Source organism: Sander lucioperca, chromosome 18 (assembly GCF_008315115.2).
Source record: "Sander lucioperca isolate FBNREF2018 chromosome 18, SLUC_FBN_1.2, whole genome shotgun sequence".
Taxonomy (NCBI): Eukaryota; Metazoa; Chordata; class Actinopteri; order Perciformes; family Percidae; genus Sander; species Sander lucioperca.
The window spans coordinates 14,547,404-14,568,303 of record NC_050190.1 but is presented as its reverse complement, the minus strand read 5'-3'; the positions used below and the strand labels follow the sequence as shown (position 1 = coordinate 14,568,303).

At 42.2% G+C, this 20,900-nt stretch overlaps 1 protein-coding gene across 9 annotated transcripts in view; it reads left to right on the top strand.

Annotated features, from left to right (window-relative positions):
* Window positions 1-20,900, top strand: part of LOC116035508 (ryanodine receptor 3-like) — a 109,637-nt gene that overhangs the window by 51,334 nt on the left and 37,403 nt on the right. For all 9 annotated transcript variants that reach the window (XM_031278593.2, XM_031278591.2, XM_031278590.2 and 6 more), the window contains 20 exons: window positions 1,367-1,514; window positions 1,774-1,976; window positions 2,573-2,747; window positions 3,123-3,331; window positions 3,420-3,619; window positions 3,926-3,992; window positions 4,071-4,231; window positions 4,404-4,569; window positions 5,730-5,816; window positions 6,350-6,576; window positions 7,133-7,940; window positions 8,292-8,492; window positions 9,839-9,941; window positions 10,594-10,725; window positions 16,666-16,939; window positions 17,237-17,351; window positions 18,103-18,235; window positions 19,130-19,233; window positions 19,353-19,488; window positions 19,792-19,978. In XM_031278593.2, coding sequence (XP_031134453.1) covers window positions 1,367-1,514; window positions 1,774-1,976; window positions 2,573-2,747; window positions 3,123-3,331; window positions 3,420-3,619; window positions 3,926-3,992; window positions 4,071-4,231; window positions 4,404-4,569; window positions 5,730-5,816; window positions 6,350-6,576; window positions 7,133-7,940; window positions 8,292-8,492; window positions 9,839-9,941; window positions 10,594-10,725; window positions 16,666-16,939; window positions 17,237-17,351; window positions 18,103-18,235; window positions 19,130-19,233; window positions 19,353-19,488; window positions 19,792-19,978 — 3,836 coding nt within the window. The remainder of the gene's footprint in view (window positions 1-1,366; window positions 1,515-1,773; window positions 1,977-2,572; window positions 2,748-3,122; window positions 3,332-3,419; window positions 3,620-3,925; window positions 3,993-4,070; window positions 4,232-4,403; window positions 4,570-5,729; window positions 5,817-6,349; window positions 6,577-7,132; window positions 7,941-8,291; window positions 8,493-9,838; window positions 9,942-10,593; window positions 10,726-16,665; window positions 16,940-17,236; window positions 17,352-18,102; window positions 18,236-19,129; window positions 19,234-19,352; window positions 19,489-19,791; window positions 19,979-20,900) is intronic.

Here is a 20,900-nt window from a genome sequence, read left to right as displayed (position 1 = left end):
TGTATTCATGCACACTATGCTGGGACCAAAACAAACAAAATCTCACCTTAAAAAGCCCCCTGAGATGCTTGTTGAGGCAGCTTTCTCCTCGGTGTCCAGCTTTGCTGCTATATTTTTTTTATGTGCTCAGTTTCTCCTTCATGGTTCATTAATTCATCTCCCATTACAGTCTCTACTTTACCAGCACATATGTCAGACGGTTTGTTTAGTCTGACATTTCCTAGCTATATGTCATTATTCAACACACAGCAAGATGTTCTATAGTAAAGGGCAACAAGACACAGAAGACATTGTCCAGAACACACTTAATACAGCACGTCTCTTCTAATCTGTTGAACAAACAAGTGCTGAAAATGAATACACCGACTGCTAGCTTTTGTTAATCAGGCTTTTGTGCGTTTTGGTACCATTGCCATGAAATTGGATGTAACACAGTCCTCATTTTCCACTGCACTTTTCTTCCATGATGTGATGTAAAAAGTGTCATCTCCGTGGAAACTATATACTTCAATGCAATATGAAATGAATCTTGTTTCTGTGGTCATAGGGTGGATGGTTTTAGTCTGTTTGCTTTTCATTTAAAAGCATGAATCTACAGCAGAAATAATTTGATACGTCATGTAATCATTCTTCCCACATTAAGTGAATGAAGGCTCATTTATTTTGCTAATAGTGTGGAAAAAGAGGCTTACTGAATGAAAGCTGGCAACTGAACGCAAGTAAAAGGAGTGAAGAGTTCTGAAATCACCTTTCAGAGTAATGTCTAATTTAGAAGACACATAATGTTTTAACTGGCCATTTTTCCATGTTCTTTGTCCCTGCTCTGCCACCTACATGACACCTACATGTCAGTTTGCACAAGTACACACTTTGGCATCTATCTTGAAAGCAGATGTTTGGTCATATTTTCTATGATAACATGAGACTGGGTAACTGACCAGCGTTTTGGAAAAATGCCAAAGGTTTTCAATTAAGCCCTTAAATGATATCAGGGAAAGCTGTTATGCCAGACCAAACAAACAGCCTGTGATCTGCATAACCAGCAAAGGATTTCAAGTTAAGCTCCACAAATCTGCTAAAGTAGCATTGATACGATACTTCCTTGGTTGCTCGTCGAACCCCAGTGGGAGAACTGCTTTTGGAAATGACACAGAAAAAGATAGAGGAAGTGATGAGCAGCAGTAGCGCGATGGCAATAAGTAATGGACAATTACCTTCTCAATTACAGGGTTTGACAGCACAGTTGTAACAAACGTAACCGTAGTGTGTTTGAGCTCGCCTACAGTACAATTGATGACATAACCAGGGATAGTTGGGGATGTTTTTCCTGCATAAAATCTTTTCTGACTGGCTGTCCTCTATGCAGGATCTGAAGAGTAAGCGTAACCCTCGCCTGGTTCCCTATGTTCTGCTGGATGAACGCACCAAGAAGTCAAACAGGGACAGCCTGCGAGAGGCCATCCGCACTCTGATTGGCTATGGATACAACATTGAGCCCTCGGACCAGGAAGGCGGTGAGTCTGACTCATGGACTTATGCCCATCTAAATGCACTGACATTCAATCCAGTAAAAGGATTCAGTCTCCCACTCCCTTTCAGTCAACAGTGATATAGAATAGTGTGTGTGAGTGTGAAATGATTGCCTTTAACCTCACCCAATGTTAGACTGTTACAATCAATGTTTCCATTATTGATTTCCTTATTTGTTGGAGGGGATTCTGCTGGTTTTGAAGCAGCAATCTACAACCTGTGGCTATCCCTTCCACCCTGTAGGACAAGTGGTTGAGCGGCTCAGCATCGACAGGGTCCGCTTCTTCAGAGTGGAGAGGACGTATGCCGTGAAGACCGGGAAGTGGTACTTTGAATTCGAGGCTGTGACGGGAGGAGACATGAGAGTGGGCTGGGCCAGACCTGGATGTAAGCCAGATGTGGAGCTTGGCACGGATGAGCTCGCTTTCGTCTTTGATGGATACAGGGTAAGCTGTCAACCAAACCTAAATGAATCTCCTAATAATCATTAGCATTGTATTTAGGGCCCTGCAAGTGCCAAAAACTCCAGCCCGGGCCCTGGCGCGTGATGTTTAAGCCCTAGCCCGGCACCAGCCTGACAAAGTGTGCAATTTTTAAGCTCGAGCCAATACCAACGGCATCTCTCCAACATAGGATTGCTCTCACATTTCAGAGTTGTATATAGGGACATTAAAAATTAAGCTATAGTGCGTAGTTTCTGTCTCCCCCATGAGGAATTCTAAGTAATGACAACTAAACTGTCGGCACGTCCACATTATACAAGCCTTCCGTGAGTCTTGTTGATTACTCCACAAAAAAGGGATCCAATCCTGAAGCCTATTTTTTTTCGAACTCAATGGGTTTGTAATATTGTTGAATCAAGTGTATTTTTCTTTATACTATTGTACTGACTTTGACTTTTTCTTTTATTTGAATACTTTATGCTTGAAGTTCTGTAATTGAGAATAAAAGATTTGAGATGGACATTTCTTGTAATATACTGTATATCCTATTATGTGCTCCTGTGTGTTTTATTTTACGTTTATACATGTGCTGTATACAGGGTCACTGTCTAAACATGGGCAGCCGTTTGTTCGGGCGGTGCTGGCATGCTGGGGACGTCGTGGGCTGTATGATCAACATGGAGGACAAGTCCATGATCTTCACCCTTAATGGAGAGATCCTCATCACCACCAAGGGCTCTGAACTCTGCTTCACTGACTTTGAAACTGAGGATGGTGAGAAAGTTTACATGTGGATAAGGATGTGTGTGGTAACAGAGCCAGTTATAGGTGATGTTAAGGCCAGGGAGTGTCAGACGGATAAGGTGATGGTAGAACAAGTTGTTGTTCACTCATCTTTTAAAAAAGCCTTCACATGCAGAGCATTTACCTAGTATGACCATGCTGGGGACATAAGTGAAAAAGAAGGGGCTCCCTATAACGAAATAACCCTTATTTAATGTGACACCTGTAAATTGCCTTTTTGCAAAAGCTGGATTGATTTTCCCTCCCCTCCTGCTGTGTGTGTGCGTGTGTGTGTGTGTGTTCTTAGAGGCAATTTATTCTCTCCTCTTCCCTCTCCCTCCCTCACTTCCTCTGGCTATCCTTCAGGGTTCATTCCAGTGTGCAGTCTTGGTCTGGCTCAGGTGGGGCGTATGAATCTTGGGAAAGATGCCAGCACCTTCAAGTACTACACCATGTGTGGCCTTCAGGAGGGATTTGAACCCTTTGCTGTCAACATGAACCGAGAGGTCACCATGTGGTTCAGCAAGCGGCTGCCTACTTTTGTCAATGTCCCGAAGGACCACAACCACATCGCAGTAAGAGCAAAAGCAGTGACATATTCAATGGTAAAAATAACATCAATTGATAACTGGATGAATGCAAAGACGTTCTTCCTGTTTGCAGGTAACCAGGATTGACGGCACCATTGACAGCCCCCCGTGTCTTAAAGTCACCCACAAGACATTTGGCACCCAGAACAGCAACGCAGATATGGTGTTTTGTCGTCTCAGTATGCCGGTAGAGTTCCACTCCTTCTTCAAATCCAGTCCTGTTGTAGACATGAACGGAGTCCACGAGGAAGATACCCTTAAAGTCAAACACAGGTACTCAAAAAATCATGAATTTAAGCCATATATCAAGCAACTCATTCCAAAGCATTATACCTACCGTGTTTATTTGCTGATCCACTTTTAGATTATTGACAATCATGACATCAAGTGGACCGTTCAAGTTCAGTGTCAGTTAGTATGCAAATATTTGAAGTAAAAGATGTTGGGTTTTATCCATCTTATATTAACCCAACATCTTATAATGGCTTTGAACATCACAAGCTAATCAGAGCTGAAGATTAAAATATCCATCACCTGGTTTGTACTTGATAATCACCTGTTGAATACGGTTTCCGATAGATATCCATTGAGATCTGTGAGGCACAGTGATGAAAGCAGACGAGTGGACTACAGCAGCATCACTACGGTATTGAATCATTTAATTTTAGTACCATTTGGTTGCAACACCTCCAGCGTTGGCTAACTCTTGCATGTGTCTTTACAGTACTACCACTCGGTAAGGGTCTTCGCAGGTCAGGACCCTGCCGGTGTGTGGGTTGGATGGGTTACCCCCGATTACCATTACTATAGCAACAACTTCAGTCTCAGTAAAAACCGATCGGTCACTGTAACCCTGGGTGACGAGCGAGGACGAGTCCATGAGAGGTAAGATCCTTTTTTTAGGGACACCCACTTCCTTTTGCAGCAGTTTCAAGTTCCTTTCATTAGAGTTCTTTACTTTAAAGTTTAATGTTCTTTACTTTAAACTGCTACCTTTTTTCATTAAAATGTACTGTATGTCAAGATAAGATGAGTGACTGATATTTGCACTTAATAGTGTGAAAAGGAGTAACTGCTACATCGTGTGGGGTGGTGATGTGACCAGCGCTGCTCACACCTCCAGTCGCAGCAACGTGGACCTGGAGATTGGCTGTCTGATAGACCTGGCCACCGGCCTGGTGACATTCACTGTCGGTGGCAAGGAGATAACCACATCCTACCAGGTACTGAATACATACATACCCTAGACAGGCTCCAGTATGTCCAAAACTCTGCCGCCAGGGTCCTCACCCACACCAAGAGGTGGCAGCACATCACCCCAACACCCATCCACTTTCACTGGCTCCCAATTAAGTCCTGACCTGCATCAAATATAAAATTCTCCTTCTCACCTACAAATCCCTCCATGCCCTGGCCCCACTGTACTCCTCCATCCATACACCCCACCCCGAAACCTGCGATTCTCAGACACTGGCCTGCTCTCCATTCCCCACACCTCGAACCTTTGGAGACAGAGCCTTTAGTGTTGCAGCCCCATCCCTCTGGAACACCCTCCCTGCAGATATTCGAAATGCTACATCCCTGGACATTTAAAAAAAACCTCCTGAAACACCATTTGTTCACCACAGCCTACAATCTCCCTTAGTATAGCCACTGTAATTCTGTAAAGTGTCCTTGGGTTTCATGAAAGGTGCTATATAAATAAAAGTTATTATTATTATTATTATTATTATTATTATTATTATTATTATTATTATTATTATTATTATTATTATTATATGTTGCGCAAAAGTTGTGTTAAAAAAAGTAGATGCAGTGTATAATATACATACAGCAGAAAACTTTTTAAGATCTTGATTTTATTTTTTACTTTTGTAAGGACTTGCAGAATATATAAAGTTAATTTTAAGCGTCCTTGTGATTTTGCCTGTTATTCGTCTATGTGTCAATCCCCCAGTAAGTCGCAATCACTACAACTGTCCGTCCACTCTTCTTTCTGTCAGTCGGCAGTTTATCCTGTTGACCCTGAGGTTAACTCGTCATCTGTCTTTGCATATTTTCCCAACAGAGCTGTGACGTCTGTATTGTTACATTTCAGATTTAGAATTTGCCTGTACAGATGTACTCTGAGAACTAAATCTTAAAGAACCTTTGGAAGGGTATAATCTTCTTATGTTCTCCCACCGTCACTGAAGGTGATGCTTTACCCGCCGCTGAGTCATCCTGCCAGCCGACACTCTCAAACGATCATGCATACACATACTAAGCAGTGGAGTTCTTATGATGCATAATTGAGCTGCTTTCTGACAGTCATTCTCAAGCTTTTGATGTGTACTTCCTGTTTGGACCTGTTATTAACTTGCTGCTCTTTTCTCTGCTCCAGGTGGAACCAAACACCAAGCTATTCCCTGCTGTGTTTGTGCGACCCACTAGCCCTAACCTCTTCCAGTTCGAGCTGTCGAAAGTCAAGGTGGAGTCCCCTAATTGTTCCAGGAAATGCAATTTTTACTGCTCACAGTATGCTCCTTTTCATTTTAACCTTTCCCGCAGTACCTTATGTTACCTCACAGAGATGCAGCCCCCACACAGGATTATGCAGCTACACACCCTTCAGATGCTGTAGGTCCACTAGGCTAATATTTTAACTTGCTTATGTCTGCACCAAAGATACTGAGAGCATCAACAACGGGATGAGTACTTGTGTCAGTTGTTTAGAGGAGAGAAAAAAAGAGAAGATTGTGTGACTAAGCAAGAAAGCTATCATTGACACAAATCAGTCATTGACAGATTGTGACTGTCTACTTCCTTAGATAAATAACGGCGTCATTAGTTCACACTGTTCAAAATGACTGTCTGTTTGAGCAGGGGGTTGTGCGTGTTTTTTAAACTGCAGCAAAAAGTAAGACTGTGGAGGTCAGGGTGGCAAATGAGTGTACAAAGCCTTGTTTGAAAAATTGAAATATTCCTTTAATCACTCCCTCCATGTTTGTTTGCTCTCTCCAGAATGCCATGCCTCTGTCATCCGCTATTTTTAAAAGTGAACATAAGAACCCGGTGCCCCAGTGTCCACCGCGTCTATATGTCCAGACCATCAGCGCCGTGCTGTGGAGCCGCATGCCCAACACCTTCCTCAAGGTGGAAACAGCCAGGGTCAACGAGAGACATGGCTGGGTGGTCCAGTGTGTGGAGCCCCTACAGATGTTGGCTGTACATATACCTGAAGAGAACAGGTGCAGTACATGGCTTAGTGTGCTTATATGATGTATCTATTCAGTTGGATTTCAAAGGATATTGTGCGTATCCTTGAAGTATAAGAAATGTGCTCAATGCATTTCTTTCCTCATAAAACATTTGCAAAGCCGGTTATTATAGTATTATAGAAAACCAGCTTTGTATCACTTTGATTAAAGGGAGCCTTTAACGACCCTTATTTTATTAGCCTGTGTGGTAAATAACACTCTCTGTAGGGCTGGGTACCGAATTCAATACTTTTTAGGCACCGCCCATATTGCCTCCTTAGTATCGAAGTTCATTCATTCAAAACCAAATTTCAATGCCTAAGGAGTAAATCAGCATCAATGAGCCAATAAGCATGCAGCATGCTTCTACCAAGATCTTATAATGCTGGTGATTGGTTTTCTAACATTACACGTCATAGAGGCATGGTGGCCTAAAGTTAAAGAAGCGAGCTTGGGACCTGGAGGTCGCCGGCTCAATCTCCAGACTGGCAGGATAAAATCAAAATGTATACCTCTCCTGCTAATCCTCTCTTACTTCTTTTCAAAGGTGTGTCGACATCATGGAGCTGTCTGAGCAGGAAGACATGAGGAGGTTCCACTACCACACCCTGAAGCTCTACTGTGCCCTCTGTGCTCTGGGCAACACTCGTGTGGCCCACGCCCTCTGCAGCCACCTGGACCAATCACAGCTCTTATACACCATTGACAATCAGTACCTGTCAGGCATGTTACGTGAGGGCTTCTACAATGTCCTGATCAGCACCCACCTGGAGACAGCAAAAGAAGCGCGACTCATGATGAAAGATGAGTTCATCATCCCCGTCACGGCTGAGACACGTTCCATTCGCCTCTTCTCCGATGCTTCCAAAAAGCACCTCCCACCAGGGGTGGGGCTTAGTACCTCACTAAAACCCCGCCTCAACTTTGCTCCACCCTGTTTCATCAGCACCAAACGGGAGCAACATCTTTACAGTCCACAAATCCCACTGGACGCATTGAAGGAGAAATCAATTTCAATGTTGACAGAGGCCGTTCAGGGTGGCGGCCACCACATCCGAGATCCTGTAGGAGGAGGGGTGGAGTACCAGTTTGTGCCAATCCTGAAACTCATCAGCACCTTGTTGACTATGGGTGTACTAGGTAGTGAGGACGTCCATAAGATCTTACTGCTCATTGACCCAAATGTTTTCAGACAGACACGTGAGGAGGGGGCTACAGGGGCCACAGACAAAGAAGGACTTACAGGGGCAGAGGAGAAGGCAGTGGAAGCTGGAGAAGAGGAGGTCGCCAAAGAGGCTAAACAGCCAATGAAAGGACTGCTGGAGAAGCGGCTGCCTGAGCCCGTCAAACGACAGGTGATAGTGAGCACATGTGAACAGATCTGGCATCATCTTATATTTGTTAAACCTTCATGTACACTACAGAAGGTAAATCACCAAAACCTGTAATATCAAAGAACATCTTCATCTACAGTACACTCACATACTCCATAACTGCACCACGGTAATAGACCCATTCAGAAGTCAGTCAAATATGAAATGACTCTGTCGTATTGAACAAATGATCTTTAATAAGTGGGGTAATATGATGCCATAAGGCTGTTTGTATGTATTCCTAACAGAGTTGCTCATAACAGCTGCATCTAGATGTGCAACAGTGATGCAACTGTAGTTGTTGTCTGTCTCCTCCCCTTGTCTGTTCCCCAGATGTGTGAGCTGCTTCACTATTTCTGCGACTGCGAGCTGAAGCACCGCATCGAGGCCATCGTGTCTTTCTCTGACAGCTTCGTGTCCAAGCTGCAGTACAACCAGAAGTTCCGCTACAACGAGCTGATGCTGGCCCTCAACATGTCTGCTGCTGTTACCGCAAAGAAGACCAAAGAGTTCAGATCGCCCCCTCAAGAACAGGTGAGATGAGGCCATAGTCACTGCAGGGCTGCTGGGTAGGAAGTAAAAGTCGTTGGAAACACTGATGTACAAATATGTACAAACTAGCTCAGGGTGTATTAGTTTCAGGTCTGCTCAGGTTGGGGGTGTGCAGATTGAACTCACACACAAGTTGTCCCACACTGGCTGGTGCAACAAAGCAAACTAGAGAGTGAGGAAGATGTCAATGAAACACAGTCTGCACAAACCCACTAACTCCTGAGAGAAGCTCTAATTATAATCCCTGGTGTAAAAATGTTGACCAATGAACGATGCTAACAAATGACAAGAGTGAAACAGCATCCACACTGCCTACCCTGCGCTGTCATGAAAACCACATCATTTTCTCTCTTATGTGTAACGAGATGTACATTTTTAACTGAAACAATGTACTTCTGCTTCTGGTGCCTAAGATGAAGTCTTTGCTAAGACTGCTATAGACTATCACTCCACACTAGGGGGGAATGTACGGTAACACCTCTCTTCACCTTCTCACATTAGAGTTGTGACATATTTACGGCATCAACTTCACAACAATTCTCACCTCTGTTCATGTGATTCTGATGACTCTTGCGTGTTCGTCATGTGAGCTTATTGATGCTTATGTGACCTAAAGGTACAAATCAGCCACAGAGGGTGAATGCCAGAAAGTCAAATCAATTAGAGCTGATGAACCTTACAGTAAAGTACACATGAATCTATAATAGTTGACCACAAGGAAAGACTGCAGGCTGACTGCTTCAAATGATGCATGAAACTGGCTAATTCAGAGGAAGCTGTTATATAACTTCTGTAATTTTCCACATACATTGCTAATTTCTCTCCCCACCCTCAGATTCCCTTTTTAGTTTTCATAATGTCAAAATTCCCTCGTTTTGGTTCCAAAGTGAATGGGAGCAGTATCCTCGCTCCAAATGTTTCAAGCATTCTCTTTGTGTGTGTTGAACAAAGCCTCGAGGCAAATTCATCCTTCTTTCCTGTGGTGTCATTGCTCCAGTGAGCGTGAGCACACACACACACACACACACTCACACACACACACACACACACACACACACACACACACACACACACACACACACACACATACAGTATCCCTTTCGGGTCACAGCTGGAGATGGAGTTCAGCACTTCAAAGCTACTTTAATGACTTGTCATGGTGTCCTTCGGTCTGTGAGTGCCGAGGGAGAATTAGCCACTTAAGCTATTTTTTTCTTTCCTGTGAATCCTACAATGAGCTCACATCATGTTCAGATTGCTTTTGAAACTAAAGTACCAGCCATTGTTTATGCATGTAAGTGTCTTCTTTCAATGTTTCCATACTTTAGATCAACATGCTGCTGACCTTCAGTGTGGGCGAGGACTGTCCATGTCCAACAGACATCCAGGAGGAACTGTATGATTTTCACAACCAGCTGCAGCTCCACTGTGGTAAAATGCAGATCTCACAAAAACCTTTTTATGAGCTGCTTTATTGGTTATCTTCGTCATGAAACATGCATTATTGTATTTAACTTGATACAATTATCTCATATTGCTTAGATTGATTGTATAATTGTATATAGATATTTTACAAAAGCAGCATGAGCTGGCAGTGTGGGTGGAAAATCAAAAATAGATAAAGAATTATATATAAAAACATATAGAGCTGTGCCTTTTCTATCTATTGCTTGGGCTGCCATTGTGTCAACATCAGCTAAATTGTTCCAGTACTTTGTTACAGTACTCAGAAATGCTCTCTTTTTCCCTCTCTGCATCTCTCTCTGTTTCCCGGCACAGGAGTTATAGTTCAGTGCCTCACATTGCTCTGACATCCTGATGTTTTGATAAATAATTGAATTGCCCAACCCTCCGTGGTACAACCGATCTAATGGCAGTCTCAGCCATGCCAGATAGCGCCGACCTGACATGGCACCATCGACACAGAGAACAATGAAAAAACAACTTGAAATTGCTAAGAAATAGGAGATACTGCACACCCAATGCTACACATCATGCCAACCCGACAGGAGAGCAGAGATATTGCTCTAATATACTTTGCTCTCCATGTACTGTATATAGCATGTCTGTTTGTGTTGTGCAGGAATCCCTATGGAGGAAGACGAATACGAGCAATATACATCTATCAAAGGTCGCCTGCTGATGCTGGTGAACAAGATCAAAGGCCAGTCCCACAAAGCGGAGGAGCCCACAGAGAAGGAGCAAGCCGCACCATGTGAGGAAGTCACTGTTTTTATTACTTCATAATAATAGCGATGCTGTAGTGTACCTGCTGCATCAGTGTACCTGGGTCTCGGTGACAAACACATTTGACACATCTGATTGGCTGGAGGAGGGCAATTAAAGCGTTTTCATGCATGCATTGGCTCACAATAAATTCATATTCTAGAAAGCATCCAATCGTAGCCTTGTTACTTTAGCAACATACTGAAACAGTAGCAAGATCAGAAAGCAGTTAGTCTCACATTGCCAGACCTATCTCTACAGTGTGAGTAAAGTCTGGCTACAGCACAGATACATTCTAGGTAGGGCTGAATGATTTGGGGAAACAATTTAATTGAAATTTTTCTGCCAGATATTGCGATTACAATTCAATTTGAGATTGTTATTTTTTTTTTAAGTTTAGCTAAAGTTCAATATTCACTGTGTAATACTGTGATAAATCTTGTCATGGAGCATTATAACATGAGACACCATCTGCTCTATATTCTTATACAAGGATGAGAACATAGATATGAATTGCCAGCAATAAGTGTTTTTCTTTTAATAAGCATGGAACATTGAATCTGTGATATGTAACATTATTCCAGCATTTATCTTATGAAATAGTAATAATACAAATATAATAATAAAAAGAGGAATAAGAAATGTTATGCCAAATGTTACACCAAACATTCAACTAAATATTGCACATTTGATTAATCGCGGTCTTCACAATTAGCTAAATGCATTCTTTCAAATGGCGATTTTGATTTGGAAACGATTAATCTAGGATGGGAGGAAAAAACGCTCTGGGTTGTTTGCATTTCTTTAAACCAATCGTCTAAGTTCCGGATGCAGCGACGGTGCCTCTGCAAAATAGTCTCGGTAAGGAACTTGTTTCGGTGGAATATTTGCACCCCACGAAAGAAAACACCATATAAAATATTAAATTAAGTTAACTGTTCACACTATACATTAACGTGAGCTATTTAAATTAGCTGGATACATGGTTAAAGGTAATTACCAGTGAATTGCCAGCTGTACTTCGTCCATAGCAATCCCCACCAATCAGTTCCCAAACATCCTACTTAGATAGTAAATGCCATAAACATATTCTTTGTAGATCTTTACAATCATTCACCGAAAGAACAAAGCAGGCCTGCCTTATTGCACAATTCAAATTTTCGTCAGAAGAACTTGCCATTTTCAGCGTGTAACGTTAGCTTGCTAGTTCGGAGGTTGTTCTTTTTGTTTCCCATAGCGAGTGGGATTTTGACACACAGCAGCAGGGGAAGGGCAAAGCCGGACATCCAGCGCTTTGCCGGACACTTCTGGCTTGTCAGGCTTATCCTGGCAATGTACTTCCGTTGATCCAGACTAGTAAGCAGTTAAAGAAAGATTTTATTTCCAAGTCCAAATGTCCAAAACTTGCAAAGAAATAGTGCCTTTGATATTGAATTTGTTCTTTTTCTATACTGCTTGTGCAAAATGTGTTACTTTCCCTTAAAAGCATAAGTTCTTACACACGTTATCCATTTGCTCTCCACTACATTCAGCTTGTTTATGGTCTCACTTTCTTTTTACGAGCTCTCTGTCTGTATTCCTCGCTTAGAGGGATGTGAGAATTAAAAGCAGGAGCTCCTGTATTGCAGCTCTAGCACCCTCAGTTTTGCCTCTATTTGTCTGCCGGTGTCATGTGGACTGAGTCACCGGGTGGCAGTCATTTCCATTTCAATTTCTTTTCAATTTCATTATGGTAATATGGAGCTGGGTGAAGGAGAGGCTCCAGAGTGAAGCCCCCCCCCCAGGAAACCAGAGAGAGGAGCCATGAGAGGGAAAAAACATTGGTGATAAAAACAAATCCTTCACCTGATTAAACCCACAGACACATAACCAGGGTGCCACAACAGTATAAATACACAACAAGTTGTATCTAATTTTCTATCTCAAGTACTACTCTGTAAGAGGCCACCAATCAAGTGTCTGATTGCAAATTATTACTTAACTGGTAGAAAATATGTTCTACTTTGTTCTGTTGGCCTTCACTATAGACAGCAGTGTGTTATTTAAAACTGCTGCTCACTGTTGGATCTTTCCAGTTTTATTAGCGCATCTTAGTCTCCATTTATGGCAGCAGTTTGGCTCTTATATGTGACCTCTGTTGAGAATTAACCTTTTCTGGCAATAAAACAAGACGTGTGTATGCCTGTAATTGCGTAGATAGGGACTAACTAACATTAAGCAGGGTATTATATTACTTCTGAAAACCCCTCTGAGAATCTGTTAGAAATCTATGGCCATTGCCGTTCCATCCTGGTCTATTCTTAGAAGCAATGCTGGCAACAGGAGGTTGCCAAGTTGCAGGTGGATACATTTGGGATGAAATGTGTGTTGCTGAAAGGCAATCTCTCCATTGGGATTTGGTGTGACCCTGACGTGGAGCATATAAGACCACCACGCTGATCTCCAAAGAGCAAGGCTGGGTGAAAATAAAGGAGTGTGTATTTCTCAGTAAAAGAGTGCTTTGGGTGGTGCTTTGGGTGGTTCAGGAGCATCACATCTACTTCTGTAACAGCTGGAGGCATCAGAAAGGGAGTGGAATAATTCAGAATATCTGTGGGATAATTCTCTTATCTGCAAAAAGTTTTTTTTCAATAATTTTGTGATTTATATATATACTGTATGTTGGGGGTAAAGCTTGTATGGTAGCCATATTTGTTTTGTTTTTTTACCTTTCCGTGGCTTTTGCATAGTAGCTTTAGAAGTAGTGTAGTGTCTGGGTTTTTGATTCATATTTAACAAAAGCTTTCCAAAAACAAATGTACAACAAGAGTCTACAGCCAAACCAGCTGCTCTGTAAGGCTGTACTCATGTCCGCACGCTAACATGCTCAATGCTAATTCTTAGTAGATAATGTTTACTATGTTCCCCATCATAGTTTAACATATTAGCATGCTAACATCTGCTAGTTAGCACTAAACACAAAGTACAGCTGAGGCTAATGGGAACGTCCTTAGTTTTGCAGGCATTTGGTCATAAACCACTGTTTGCTTAGTATACAGTATATTGCATGTTTCGTGATGATCTAGTTTTTGTTTCTTTTTATTTTGTTTGGAATTGAATGTATTTTCTTTGTAGGCACATAATGTGAGAAGTTAATGTGACAGTTGGTATATGTTTTGAAAATAAAATCTTATAGAAGTAGAGGGTTTGCCAGGAGGCATGAGGATGGCCAGAGTGAAGATGACATGATATATTCTGTAGTGTTACTCCAGCCATAACTTCTCCTCCTTGCACAGTGAGACCCTGAAGATACAAAAGGCGCCGTCGTCTTTGCCATTATTTCACAGGAATGAAGTAAGAGGAGCGCAGATGTCGTTTTCCTCCTCTGATGAATGGCTTATCCACCAGAAGCATTTAATGCTCAGACACGATGACTTGCCTTGATGTATGTGAGAGTATAGGGATTGTGTGTGAACTCTCACACTATAAAAAACTGCTGGCTTCCATCAATGTAACGCTAGCCTGGTCTGATTTGTTTGCTGGGGTGTAGTGAGGGCAGAGTGCTAGAGGGGTGTATTCAAGAGCCAAACAGACAGAAATGGAACAAGCAAGCATGTTTGATAGTGTGACAGAATAAGAGCCAGGTGTTGTGAAGCATCTTGGCTGAGAGGAAGAAATGTTGCTTCTCATTTTGGAGCAAGCTGGTGCTTCTGCCCTTTCTCCGACACCCACGCAACTCTCAGCGGCAGGATCAGTTACTGCTGCTGGCTCCCCACCCATCACACAAAACAAACAAACACACACACACACACACACACACACACACACACACTTGCACTGATTGACAGCTTTATGTCAAATAGTCTTTGGAAAACCAACGGATCCAATCAACCAAACAGACACAGGGGTTTTTAAAAACAATCACCTAATTGCAATACTTTTAAGGAAATCAATTGTGTATAAACGGCTTCATCTTTTATGGTTCTAAATGGTTTAATTGATGTCTCCCTCTCCTTTGTGTATTCATTCTCCAAGAACAGACTCACAAATATATGTGCACACCCTCACACACACACACACACACACACACACACACACACACACACACCCTATTGATCCAGTTTAATGACATCTTAAAGGTAACCCACATACGAGCTGTCCAAACAAATGTCTCAATTTAACCACAGAAGCAGAATATTGTACTGTACAGAACTATTAATACCTTGTCCACTTCCCCTCCTTTATTCGTTATATAACAGGGCTTCCTTTTCGCTCCGCTGAAAATGTGCCTTTTCATGAATGAGCTCGTTTTCTTTCTGATAGAATAGAAGAAAATAACTCTGACATTGTTGAAACACAGCTGATTACCTTTCCTTTAGAAGCTGGGGCTTGTAGAGGTGGCTGATACACGTGTGCAGTCCTATTAGCTTGACTCAAGCCACACGAAAGACTTTGAAGGAGCTGTCAGTGGTTTTTTGTTCTGTGCTCAAGGTCTTATTTGCATCACAGAGCCAGTGTGGGAATGCAGCCTTTGAATGTATTGCTCAGGCATGGCTTGTGTAGAAAAGGGAGCACCCAGTCAAGTGGATGCCTTTTTAACGTCAGTTTAATGGAGTTTTGTGTTTTGCGTGTATGTTAGTGTCTGTTGTGTTTAAGGGAGAAATGTGCCTTAATGTGAACTCAGTTAATGGAAGGAAGGTTACAGTATATTTTTTCCGTAAGGCCAATGATATGCAGTAAGGATTACAGGACAATCCAGCGAGTCTTTCTCTTATTTTTAAGGCAAATCTCATCTTGCTGCTGAAAATAAGAAAAACCTGAATTGTTTTAACCAATACCCCCTTCATAATTAGTAATTCTAGTCACCCACACCAAAGTTGTCTTTATTATGTGTATTATAAATGTATAGCAATGTAGTTTTGATGATCTCTGAAAGCAGCATAGCGTAGGAGGATACTAAACTGTAATTAACTACGCAACATTAAAGCTGCACTAATCAATATTTTTATTTTAACAATTCATCAAATTACGTGTGTAATGTAAAAGAGCTCATTAGTATTGATGAACCCACAGATAATTATATTTCATTACCGCAGTTCCCCTCAGCTCTACTGAGCATTTTAGCATCTTTTAGCTCATTATTTTTTTGTTTATTGTCTACATTTGTAATGGTTTAATCACTCTCACCGCTCTCATCAGCATTGTTTTCTGTGAGATTTTTTTTTAATAAACCAACTGTACTCCACTTCCCCAACACCAAACGACAGCAAGACAAAGTGATTAGCTGGTGAACACAGTGGAGCATTTAGCAGCTAGTAGGAGGAGTGGTGGGGACCCAAACAGAGCTAAAAAGAGATTGAATATTGGACTTTTGCTAGGTGACCGGAAACCTGACTCTGAACAATGCTTGTTTTGTTCTTTGTCTGCTAAATGTTAAAATATTAAACTGTTTGCGAACACATTCACAACAACTACTTACCTGTATAAGGCTAATACGTATGTCACTATTGTGTTTACAGCTTGTTTCGCTGCCCCCAAGAAAAAGTTTGCTGCTTTAATTATGTTAAATTATGTAATTTTGATTCTCTGAGGAGTATGACATGTGAAGTGACCGGTCCCTTGGCAGGTGACATTTCCATAAAATAATCACTTTTAAGGCTTAACTGCTGTTACATAATATAATGTTAAAGGGCCATTCCACTGGTTTTACATCTTACATTTACAATTGAAGTGCAAGATTCAGCGTTTTTAGACCAATAATCACGATATCTCAACAACTTTTTGACTATTCTTTCCTTTTAAATCTGTGTTATCTTACTCTAAGTCCACCAACTTAGTTAAATATGAAGTTTGTTCATAGCAAATACACTAATTTTTCATGGAACAAGTTCCTTTTATACAGTAAAAGGAAATTACATTATCATTTATCTTTACCCATCTTTCTTGCCAGCTAATCTGAAGGAGCTGATCTCTCAGACGATGGTCAGCTGGGCCCAGGAGTGTCACGTCCTGGACTCAGAGCTGGTTCGCAAGATGTTTAGCCTACTGAGGAGGCAGTATGACAGCATCGGGGAGCTGCTCCGGGCCATGAGGAAGACTTACACAATCAGTGCTGCCTCCATCCAGGACACCATCAACCTCCTGGCCGCCCTCGGTCAGATCAGATCTTTGCTGTCTGTCCGTATGGGGAAAGAGGAGGAGAAGCTCATGATTGATGGACTTGCGTAGGTTTCTCAGAGGAGCCCTACTTGTGTTATATACTTGTATATTTATACTTGTGTTATATATGTTATACGTTATCGGCTCACCTTTGTTTATATAAAAAAAAAAAAAAGTGTGTATGTATGTATGTATGTATATGTATATATATATATATATATATATATATATATATATATATATATATATATATATACTGGTTTTGCTATCCTTAGTTTCATACTAGTTTGGCACACTACTAAAAATGCATTTGTGTTTTTAGTGAATATCAAGTATCCATTTTGTCTTTTTTCCCTCTCCAGTGACATCATGAACAACAAAGTCTTCTACCAGCATCCCAACCTAATGAGAATACTGGGCATGCATGAGACCGTTATGGAGGTCATGGTCAATGTGCTCGGAGGACACAAATCCCAGGTTAAACAACTTCTACTTCTATATTTCTCTCTGCTTCCACAAGTCGTTAAAGAGGCCCCCACACAGTTCACTGCAGTTCCTCGCCAAAAAGAATGTTGCTCACTGAGAAAACTTGTGTTTAAGTTCAGTTTTGTGTGTTATCATTTGTAAGTGTGCATTAATGAAGACATGGTCGGGGCGCCTGGATAGCTCACCTGGTAGCATGTGCGCCCCATGTACAAAGGCTCAGTCCTTGTCGCAGCAGCCGCATGTTCAACTCCGACCTGCAGCCCTTTGCTGCATGCCATTCCCCCTCTCTCCCCTATTTCACATCTTCAGCTGTACTATATAATAAAGGCCTAAAATGCCCAAAAAAATAATCTTTAAAAACAAAAATGAAGACATGGTCCCAGTAGGTGGGCTTCCTCCTCAGGCTGACAGCATCAGAGTCTGGGATGGAGGGCAGAAAGGGCAGAGTGAGGCTGGCTGGCAGTGTGTGAAGGTGTCAGGCTTTTTAGACGTTAATTAGGAGCAAAGATATGCCAGGGACTTTATTGTAACAAGCCTGGAGAAAGTAATTATAATAAACTCAGCACCCCAAAATTAAGCAACAACCTCTCCAAAACCACTTGGTATCAAATTGTACACGTGTACACACTTTGTGTATTTTGTGTACTTGTGCTTTGTAATGTGAAATTTCAGTTATCTTGTTTTAAAAATCTAACCATGGACGATGTTTGACCCTACTTAGTCTGTATGTGCCATTCCACAGGAAATTGCTTTCCCCAAGATGGTGGCCAGCTGCTGTCGCTTCTTGTGCTACTTCTGTCGGATCAGCCGTCAGAACCAGAAAGCTATGTTCGACCACCTCAGCTACCTGCTGGAGAATAGCAGCGTGGGCCTCGGTGGGTACACCTCTATGTCTCTGTTAAGCTGCCACTCTTACTATTATCCATCATTAGCCAAAGGATTACTGATGCTGAGCTACAACATTATTTTACTGGATGAAAACCACACGACTTGATCAGGACTGTAGGACATGCTGGAGGATGTTCTTAAAGAAGATTGATGGTACAGGCCAAACATATCTGTAAAACCACCTCTAGGATGCATGAAAGCCAAATTCTAAAAACTGCCAGCACTCTCTTTAATATAGGTGATACATTGTAGCTGCCCTTTTGCCATCACAGAACTTGTTTTGCACCTGTGAGTTCACATACTGTATATTAGCCTCACACCTTAGAAGATGTGTGTGTAATTGTGAGTGGAAGCGCTGAGAATCTATCAGCGAAGAGAGCGACTCATCTCTCATTCTGTTAGAAGATGGCGGTGCCACAGTCACCGAGAGCACCCTGCAGGGGCAAGAGAGTGTCTCCCTTGGATGCACACACACATGCACCCAGTCGTGAACGCATGACACACACACTTCAGAGATTGCTCATTAGGCAGGTCACAACAAGTTATGTATAAAATTGTAAAATTCTACAAAGAATATACAAGATACCACCACAGGATCAAAGATGTGTTTGTATGCACAGTGCTACATAAACTGGTTCCCATAAACCTTGTGGAAGCTAACATGAGTATGTGTCAAAAGCAAATTGTTAGAGGAAATTTTCCTTTATCACTTATTTTAACCAGCCATTGGCAGATCAGCTACCATTAATATTAAGGAAGGAGTGGCAACACTACCCCCTGCTGTTTGGACAGCACTTTATTGATATATAAAAGCAGACACAGGCTCATATGAAATACAATAGAGTAAATGGTTGACCCTACCAGTGTGCTTTGTATTGTAGCTTCACCAGCAATGAGGGGCTCCACTCCTCTGGATGTGGCTGCTTCCTCAGTGATGGACAACAATGGTCTGGCTCTGGCACTGGAGGAGCCTGATCTGGACAAGGTACGGCTCAACCTTTTGTGAAACCGTAGTGTGTAACAGGAGTTTGAAATCACCTATGATGAAAAGATTAATGCTGGATAAGTATTGATCTATATGTTATGGGTGTGCTGTATCTATAGGTGGTCACCTACCTAGCAGGCTGTGGTCTCCAGAGTTGTCCAATACTCCTGGCTAAAGGTTATCCAGACATCGGCTGGAACCCCATTGAGGGGGAGCGTTACCTTTCCTTCCTACGCTTTGCTGTCTTTGTCAACGGTAAGACTGCAGTGACCATCCAGTCTCTTTCTTTCCCTCTCTTTTTTGTTTATTCTTTTATTGTGTCTTTATCAAAACATGCAGAAAAAGATAGCAAAGGTCTAACTAAGTTTGAACTTCATTCTGCTGCTTAAGGCAAAGTCTACCTGGAGTTTTGCCTGAGGCTTGTGGTGTGTTTGTTTATCGTGGTGTGTTTGTTTATGTTAGCGCTACAGATTGTGAATGTGCTGTATTTCTTTGCTGACATTAATTATGTATTTTCTTTTATGTATGTAATCCTATGATCTTATGTTTGTGTGCCAGGCGAGAGCGTGGAGGAGAACTCCAGCGTTGTTGTGAAGCTGCTCATCCGTCGTCCAGAGTGTTTTGGACCTGCCCTGAGGGGGGAGGGAGGGAACGGCCTGCTGGCTGCCATGAAGGAAGCCATCAAGATATCTGAAACACCGGCTCTGGACCTGCCGGGCTCTGTGCATGGAGTCAGCTCTGACGTGTAAGCAAAACATATCAAGTCAATACTAAGGACTTACCCTTAAAGGGACAGTTGACCCCAAAGTCAAAAATACATATTTTTCCCCTTACCTATAGTGCTATTTATCAATCGAGATTGCTTTGGTGTGAGTTGCCCAGTGTTGGAGATATAAGCCGTAGAGATGCCTGCCTTCTCTCAAATATAATGGAACTAGGTGGCACTAGACTTTGTCATGCACAAAGCGCCAAAAAAATAAATTTGAAAAACTAAACAGCAGTGTCTTTTTACAGAAATCATGACCCGGTTAACCCAGAGACCTGGTTGTGAGCAGTTTTCATGTAGAAAATAAAATAGTTTCTACATTTGGAAAGAGACATTGCTGTTGAGTTTTTCAAATGAATGGTTTTGGCGCTAAAGCGTGATGTATGCTTCTGCGTTAAATCTATGCCGTGGCTACGTACGGCGTAGGTCCGTGTCTCCACGTACCTACGCCAAACCCTACGCCGTAGCCTGACGTGCACCTCTCGAAAAATGTAACTGCACGTCGCGGCGACGCTCGGCCGAGGCTTGGAAGCGTTGCATTTCCCCCTACTCATTTCCTGGTTCTCCTTCTTCATAAACAACATGAAATCAAGGAGAGGGTTAACTTTTCCTGCTACAGATTTCCCACTGTCGTTTCACTAATGTCTCTAGAGTTGGTACTCGCTCCAAAGCTAATCACCATCACTCTCTCATTCTCTCTACCATACACTCCCCACGCACACACACATTCCGGCCCTGCTAGAGATCGACACACACACCAACGCACAAGTATAAACTTCAGACCACTTACGTAGGCTACGGCGAAAGCTCTGCATGGAGCCTCCGCACACCCATAAATCAAGCTTTAAGCACCACAAGCTCAGTACCATCTAGATCCAGTTATATTTAAGAGAAGGCAGAC